This window comes from Mya arenaria, chromosome 14, assembly GCF_026914265.1.
Source record: "Mya arenaria isolate MELC-2E11 chromosome 14, ASM2691426v1".
NCBI lineage: Eukaryota > Metazoa > Mollusca > Bivalvia > Myida > Myidae > Mya > Mya arenaria.
The window spans coordinates 47850552-47859398 of NC_069135.1; the positions used below are offsets into that span (position 1 = coordinate 47850552).

At 39.4% G+C, this 8847-nt stretch overlaps 2 protein-coding genes across 2 annotated transcripts; one reads left to right on the forward strand and one right to left on the reverse strand.

The window, feature by feature from the left end:
- Positions 1–1153: 1153 nt before the first annotated feature.
- LOC128218367 (caveolin-3-like) lies at positions 1154–2233 on the reverse strand. Its single transcript, XM_052926025.1, has 2 exons — positions 2174–2233; positions 1154–1477 (listed from the first exon to the last, which is right to left on the reverse strand). Exons 1-2 carry the CDS (start codon positions 2231–2233, stop codon positions 1154–1156), a joined length of 384 nt encoding a protein of 127 aa, XP_052781985.1.
- A 1516-nt stretch (positions 2234–3749) lies between these two features.
- LOC128218146 (caveolin-3-like) lies at positions 3750–4591 on the forward strand. The gene is made up of 2 exons (XM_052925703.1): positions 3750–3868; positions 4077–4591. Exons 1-2 carry the CDS (start codon positions 3812–3814, stop codon positions 4401–4403), a joined length of 384 nt encoding a protein of 127 aa, XP_052781663.1. The 5' UTR covers positions 3750–3811; the 3' UTR covers positions 4404–4591.
- Positions 4592–8847: the final 4256 nt, after the last annotated feature.

The following is an 8847-nucleotide window of genomic DNA, read 5'->3' on the forward strand; positions in this document are numbered from 1 at the left end:
TTCTCTCATTCATTAATATGTTGATTTGGTCAATATTTTATTGAACAAAAAAATGAGAGCAAAAATTGTACTTGAGTCCAATTTATTATTTTTGAGTTTTACTCAAGTACATTTTGTGCTGTTGATTTTTTTTTAGAATATTGAACAATCATGTTAATCAACATAATGCATGTGAGAATGTGCTTTTTAGAATAGTAAAACTTTAGTAATTTTTAATAATGTCATACTGTAATGTGGAAAAATGAGTTGAGATTGAGATTTGACTTAAGTATTTTCGTGATATTGGGGCCTGGTAATCTCAATATAAAATTCAGAGTCCTGGTAATATATTGAGGATAATTGTTTGTGGGTTTAAGATCGATGTTTACGAGGTGAAATATTTTGCCATCTTACACTTATTATTTATGGCCTTTTTTATCATATATCTAAAAGAATTCAAAATGACATTTAAGTGTAGCTTTTAAAAGAAAAGATGTATGCGAACGTATAGTCATTTTCTTTGAAAGTGTGTCCCAGCCCTGTGCGCGCTGACGTTTGAAAGTGAGAGCGGGCTAGAATTTCAAAACAGTGAAAATATCGAAAATAATATTTCACTGTTTGAAACAATGAAATGTCATTTATTATTTCACTGATTCAAGTCATTGTTTTTGAAAGTGTGTGCCAGCCCTGTGTGCGCTGACGTTTGGATGTGAGAACGGGCTAGAATTTCAAAACAGTGAAAATATCGAAACTAATATTTCACTATTTGAAACAATGACATATCATTTATCATTTCACTTATAAATCTCTATGAATCGGCGGAGAGCATATAATAAAAAAAATCATTTGAACACCAAATTTAAGTTTTGAAGTTTTTATTACGAACAATATAAAAAAAAAAACAGTGAATATCACAGTAGTTCGTTGGTACACTTCTTTTTCAATCTAAATGTTGTTTATTTCCGCAACATGTTCACTATATCACCAGTATACAAGTCACAATCCAGAAACTCACAAACTAAGAACGAAATTTTAGCAATTAAAATAATAAAACGGAGATGGTGTTGTTCCTATTTTGAAATTGTTTCACAGAATCAAATACCAAAGTAGGATATTTGTTTTTTACTTTTGTTAATACTTTGATTGTTTTTCCTTAGTTTTGTCTTGTCATCAATTATTTTTTAAATTGGTGGAAGAGCATTCCACATGCGACACAGCACGGCTCAATGCAGCAGTCAATGCATTTGGTGTAGCAAAGCTTGAGGAAGCCGCAGTTGATGTCGCACATCTTCAGACAAGGAGTGAAAAACCAAATGTGGTAGAATGACAGCTCCGCAAACTGACAGCCCCATCCCGCGGCTATACACATGCCACACAAGATCGTGTAAATCTTGTAGCAGAGGCCCTTCCAGCAAGTGAAGCAAGTGTATGACAGCTTCCAGACGCAGTCAATGGAGTGGGTACCCTCGGGCTCGGCAAACACATCTTCAAACTGGCACTGGAAGTAGCGATGGAACAATACTATTAACATTGAGTTAATAGACTCTGATTTCCGCACCAGTATTTCAATATTACTGTTATATTGGGTATTTTCTTATAATGATGAAGGACCAATCTATGCTCAGTAAAAATAAAACTGATATTTTCTTAAAGCTACACTTTCACAGATTTACCGTTTTGACAACTTTTTCATTTTTGTCTTGGAATGAGCCAATATTTGTGTAAATATATGCAAACTAGTGATATATAACTGCTGGCAAAAGGTCAGATCGCAGATTTTCATATTTCTGTTCAAAAATTAATGTTTTATGTGTTAAACCGTTACAAGGTTTAAGAAAAATGCATAAAACATCAATTTTTGAACTTAAATATGAAAATCTGCGTTCCGAATTTTTGTCAGCAGTCTTAATGAACTAGTTTTCATGCATTTTCAAATAAAATGGCTTGTTCCAAGACAATTTTTTTTTTTTTTTAAAAATGTCAGAACGTTCAGTCTGTGAGAGTGAAGCTTTAAACCTATGAAATATCAATTACTTTAAAGTTGTTCAGTAAAATACACCACTTAAAATTACTGAGAATCTCATGGCGAAAAATGGAAAGCAAACGCGCTGAATTCCTCGTTCTTTCAGATCAATAGCTTGGTAAAAGAGGTAAATTCAAAATAAAAATAAAAACAGTTAGCTTTTTTAAGTACCTGTAAATGATTGTTAATGTTGTTCGGATCTCTGTTGATTAAATCCAAAGCGTCGGCCATTTTGAATAAATTCCGTTTTAAATTTCCTAGATGTAGCTTAAGGACAAAGTGTCAGAAAAGTGAATAAAAAAGGGCCATTTTTTTCTTATATACGGTCTTGTATCCATGAGTGACCAGCCTGTCCGAGATGTGTTGACCATTGGTCACTGGAAGCTGCAAACAAAAAGAGCAAACAGAACAGCAATTACATTCACCTGTCTATTGAAACTCAAAAAAGTATACAAATATATTACCGGAAAAGTGGTAGTTTGTCGACCAAAACTTTCAATACTAGAATATTTACCTTAATTTAGCCCGCATGTTTGCATAACTAAGAACTTGAGCATTGACCATTGTTCATTTTTAAAATTAGCTTCATTTACAAACTTCTACTTTTGGATAAGATTATGTTTACTTGTATTAGTACCTGAATGTTACTTAATAATTAACAAAAGTAGGAGATTTCACTCAAGTCCAAACTTGTCAAAGATTTTAAAGCTGCACTCTCACAGATTTACCATTTTTACAACTTTTTATTTTTTTTGTGTTGGAATGAGCATTTTTTTTTGCGTAAATATCTGCAAACCAGTGATAAAAGGCTGCTGATGACAAATAATCAGATAGCAGATTATTATATTTCCTTTCCAAAATTAATGTTTTATGGCTAAAACCGTTACTTACAGTTTAAGAAAAATGCATAAAACATCATTTTTTGAACTTAATATAAAATTCTGCAAACTAATGTTTTGTCAGCAGTCCTATATGACTGGTTACATGCATTTTTGCATAAATTGTCTCATTCCAAGACAAAAAAACAAAGTTGTCAAAATTTTCAATCTGTGAGAGTGCAGCTTTAATTTTCTTTTTGGCATTCTACAATAGTTTCATTGTTGGAAGTTACCAGAGTCAGCTTTTCAGTAAAACTAATTTAATATTGCCTTTTCAATAGTGATCTCTATAATTATCCTTATTTTGTTGTCCATGATATCTACTTCTCGTCTGCGCTGTTTTCTTCCTTCTATAACTCCGTCTTGTTTGAGGAAAAATTAAACTCAGGTTATTGAAAGGTGGACAGTCAGTAGATGTATTTCTTCAGCTTCTTGTTCTAAATATATGTATCTATTTGCCGTCATTATTGTTTAATTGAATAAGGGAATTGCAAGCAAAAAATTGATGTCTTGACTGTCTGATTGACCGATTGACCGATTGACTGACTGGCTGACTGACTGACCGACCGACCGACCGAACAACCGACAGACCGACCGAATGAACGAACGAATGAACGAACAAGTAAATGAAATATGGATAAAAGGAATACTGCAAAAATGCGTACGAACATTGACGAATAGCTTGATTAAACCTATCCTGTTTAAAGAAAAAAGCATGTTGATAAGGAACAAGACGAAGTTTTTTTCAAAAAATATTTGATCCACACGTGATAAACTTTAAATCATTGGCAATGATAAAAAGTATTTTACCCTGCTGATAAGCTTGCTTGAAGCATTTATAGGGACCTCCCATAAGTTCAGTCATCATTTTGTGGCTGAATGAGTGAGGAATATCTTTGATTTCTTCTGAAGAGAACGTTCACTGTCCAATATGTCTGACGTAGATCTCATTAACAGAGACCCCAACCAGATCAACGATCATCTTCAGGTATTTGGCATTTCAAGAAATTAATATGTCTATGTTTATACTCGAAGCTTGTTAAATTTTTACCTTTTTCGCTTGTTGAATTGTTAAAGTAACATTAAAAAGATGTTAGATTGAGGAATAATTTACTACACTATTGGTACATAACAGAGGAAGCAATTAAAAAAACCCACAAAAATAATGTATGCTATCAACATCTCCGTTATTTCAGTGCCGATTCGAGGATGTTATAGCCGAGCCCGAGGGTACCCACTCTATCGACTGTGTGTGGAAGCTTTCTTACACTTGTTTCAGCTGCTGGAAAGGTTTATGTTACAAGATTTCCACGCTCCTCTGTGGAATATGCCTTGCCGCTCAATGGGCTTGTAGCTTCGCCCAGATTTCGTTCTGCCACATCTGGTGCTTCACACCCTACTTCAAATACCTTGATATCTGCTGCGGCTGTTATAAGAAGCTCTGGACCCTGTGTGTATCCTGTTGTCTTGACCCGCTATGCGAATCCTGCGGGGGTCTGTTCCACGCCTTCAAGAAAAACTGATCGGTTAGACAATTAGCGAAGTTGGAAGAACATTCATATAACAGAAAATGAGAGGACATTTCATGTTCATGTTTTATATACACATATTTCCAATATAAAATCGACAAAATGGATGTTAAGTTATTGTGTTTCATCTGATAAGATTGCATTTTATTGGAAAGTACAATACAAGTGTCGGTATATATTTAGATTAGTTTGTTGTATTGCATCATTCCGTCCTAAACTCTCTGTGAATACTTTTAAACATCAACCATACAATATTTTATACAATTTTTATTTTTAAGCATGCTTGTGTATGTGCAAACTGAAAATTAATATGATTTTACATTTGATATCTGAAATCAATTTACATATAAAGGATTTTTTTGTCTTGATATGTTGAAATAGTTTACATGTCAAACTAAGAATCCCTAAGTGCTCTGCTACATATTACGATGTACACTTAAGTCAACTACATATCTGTTGATATTGCAAATAGGATGGATAGAAACACGGGCGAATTAATTCAGTAATTTCAGAATTAACAGTTAAATATATGAAAATAGTTATATGAAGAATACCATACATGTTTCGATCATATCTGGTAATGACCATAAAACCTACAAAAGATATCATTCGTGCCATACGTGTCAAACGCAATACGTGCAATACACCGTACGTTGCATACGCCTTACGTGTCAAACGCCATACGTGATATACACCGTACGTTGCATACGCCTTACGTGTCAAACGCCATACGTGATATACACCGTACGTTGCATACGCCTTACGTGTCAAACGCCATACGTGATATACACCGTACGTTGCATACGCCTTACGTGTCAAACGCCATACGTGATATACACCGTACGTTGCATACGCCTTACGTGTCAAACGCCATACGTGATATACACCGTACGTTGCATACGCCTTACGTGTCAAACGCCATACGTGATATACACCGTACGTTGCATACGCCTTACGTGTCAAACGCAATACGTGCAATACACCGTACGTTGCATACGCCTTACGTGTCAAACGTCATACGTGCAATACACCGTACGTTGCATACGCCTTACGTGTCAAACGTCATACGTGCTATACACCGTACGTTGCATACGCCTTACGTGTCAAACGTCATACGTGCTATACACCGTACGTTGCATACGCCTAACGTGTCAAACGTCATACGTGCTATACACCGTACGTTGCATACGCCTTACGTGTCAAACGTCATACGTGCTATACACCGTACGCTGCATACGCCCTACGTGTCAAACGTCATACGTGCTATACACCGTACGCTGCATACGACTTACGTGTCAAACGTCATACGTGCTATAAACCGTACGCTGCATACGCCCTACGTGTCAAACGTCATACGTGCTATACACCGTACGCTGCATACGCCTTACGTGTCAAACGTCATACGTGCTATACACCGTACGTTGCATACGCCTTACGGGTCAAACGTCATACGTGCAATACACCGTACGTTGCATACGCCTTACGTGTCAAACGTCATACGTGCTATACACCGTACGCTGCATACGCCCTACGTGTCAAACGTCATACGTGCTATACACCGTACGCTGCATACGCCCTACGTGTCAAACGTCATACGTGCTATAAACCGTACGCTGCATACGCCTTACGTGTCAAACGTCATACGTGCAATACACCGTACGCTGCATACGCCTTACGTGTCAAACGTCATACGTGCAATACACCGTACGCTGCATACGCCTTACGTGTCAAACGCCATACGTGCTATACGCCGTACGCTGCATACGCCTTACGTGTCAAACGCCATACGTGCAATACGCCGTACGCTGCATACGCCTTACGTGTCAAACGCCATACGTGCTATAAACCGTACGTTGCATACGCCTTACGTGTCAAACGCCATACGTGCAATACGCCGTACGTTGCATACGCCCTACGTGTCAAACGCCATACGTGCTATACGCCGTACGTTGCAAACGCCCAACGTGTCAAACGCCATACGTGCAATACGCCGTACGTTGCATACGCCCAACGTGTCAAACGCCATACGTGCAATACGCCGTACGCTGCATACGCCTTACGTGTCAAACGTCATACGTGCTATAAACCGTACGTTGCATACGCCTTACGTGTCAAACGCCATACGTGCAATACACCGTACGTTGCATACGCCTTACGTGTCAAACGCCATACGTGCAATACACCGTACGTTGCATACGCCTTACGTGTCAAACGCCATACGTGCAATACACCGTACGTTGCATACGCCTTACGTGTCAAACGCCATACGTGCAATACACCGTACGTTGCATACGCCTTACGTGTCAAACGTCATACGTGCAATACACCGTACGTTGCATACGCCTTACGTGTCAAACGTCATACGTGCAATACACCGTACGTTGCATACGCCTTACGTGTCAAACGTCATACGTGCTATACACCGTACGTTGCATACGCCTTACGTGTCAAACGTCATACGTGCTATACACCGTACGTTGCAAACGCCTTACGTGTCAAACGTCATACGTGCAATACACCGTATGTTGCAAACACCTTACGTATCAAACGCCATACGTGAATATTAAACAATTGTTTAACCCTGGGGATGTTGAGCTAATCAAGTCAGACCCATTCATCTTCACAATCTGGTCAGACTCATTCACCATCACGATTGGGTCAGACCCATTCATCCTTGCAATCAGGTCAGACCCATTCATCCTCTCAATCGGGTGAGACCAATTTATCATTGCAATCGGGTGAGACCAATTCATCCTCGCAATCGGGTCAGACCCATTCATCCTCGCTATCGGGTCAGACCCATCCATCCTTGCAATCGGGTCAGACCCATTCATCCTCGCAATCGGGTCAGACCCATTCATCCTTGCAATCGGGTCAGACCCATTCATCCTCTCAATCGGGTCAGACCCATTCATCCTTGCAATCAGATCAGACCCATTCATCCTCTCAATCGGGTGAGACCAATTCATCATTACAATCGGGTCAGACCAATTCATCCTCGCAATCGGGTCAGACCCATTCATCCTCGCAATCGGGTCAGACCCATTTGTCCTCGCAATCGGGTCAGGCCCATTCATCCTCTCAATTGGGTGAGACCCATTCATCCTTGCAATCAGTGCAAACCCATTCATCCTCTCAATCGGGTCATACCCATTCATCCTTTCAATCGGGTGAGACCCATTTATCCTTGCAATCAGTGCAGACCCATTCATCCTCTCAATCGGGTCAGACCCATTTATCCTCGCAATCGGGTCAGACTTATTCATCCTTTCAATCAGCTCAGACCCATTTATCTTCTCAATCGGCTCAGACCCATTCATCCTCGCAATCCTGTCCTACACCTGCTTCACCCACAGTATCTGGTGCGCTGTCCTACACCTGCTTCACCTACAGTATCGGCTGCGCTGTCCTACACCTGCTTCACCCACAGTATCGGTTGCGCTGTCCTACACCTGCCTCACCTACAGTATCGGCTACGATGTCCTTCACCTGCTTCACCTACAATATCGACTGCGCTGTCCTACACCTGCTTCACCCACAGTATCGGCTGCGCTGTCCTACACCTGTTTCACCTACAGTATCGGCTGCGCTGTCCTACACCTGCTTCACCCACAGTATCGGCTGCGCTGTCCTATACCTGCTTCACCCACAATATCGACTGCGCTGTCCTTCATCTGCTTCACCCACAGTATCAGCTGCGCTGTTCTTCACCAGCTTCACCCTTTGAAAGTGCGTATATTATAAATTATCAATGGGGTTTCTCGCTTTGCTAGTGACTTTGCAAAATTTTAATTAAAGTGGCACTCGTTATTAAAATCAATACATACACATATATAACAACATTCATTTTGAGTGATAAATCTTTAACTTCTTACTAAATAACGCATTTATGGAAAAAATAATTACTGATAACAAGGTTGTAACCGAGTGTTTAGAAGCTGAAAACGCACAAATATTAAATGTTTTTTTTACAGTGATGGACTTGTTTTTTTTTTATATTTATTCATCCTTTTTGTTAAATTAAAACAATTGCAATATTTTGTGGTACATCTTATTTGGGAGTAAGAGAACATCTTGAAGTGTTTTTGTGTGTGTTTTTTTCTCATTTATTTTTCACATAGATATATATATCAGTACAGTTTTAAATTCTCAACATATACAACATATCTATGTATTTTGATAGGATATACATATCACACACACACATGCACACGCACAAACACTCGCTCCCGCACTCGCTCCCACACACGCACACACGCACGCACACACGCACACACACACACACACACACACATGTACATGCACAAACACTCGCTCCCACACTCGCTCCCACACACGCACACACATACACACGCACACACGCACGCCCACACACACACGCACACACACATGCACATGCACATGCACATACACTCACTCCCACACACGCACGCACACG

Coding starts and splice junctions, on each gene's coding strand:
- LOC128218146 (XM_052925703.1), top strand. CDS start 3,812: ATGTCTGACGTAGATCTCATTAACAGAGACCCCAACCAGATCAACGAT. Junction 3,869..4,076: donor AGATCAACGATCATCTTCAG/GTATTTGGCATT, acceptor CCGTTATTTCAG/TGCCGATTCGAGGATGTTAT.
- LOC128218367 (XM_052926025.1), bottom strand. CDS start 2,233: ATGGCCGACGCTTTGGATTTAATCAACAGAGATCCGAACAACATTAAC. Junction 1,478..2,173: donor ACATTAACAATCATTTACAG/GTACTTAAAAAA, acceptor CGCTACTTCCAG/TGCCAGTTTGAAGATGTGTT.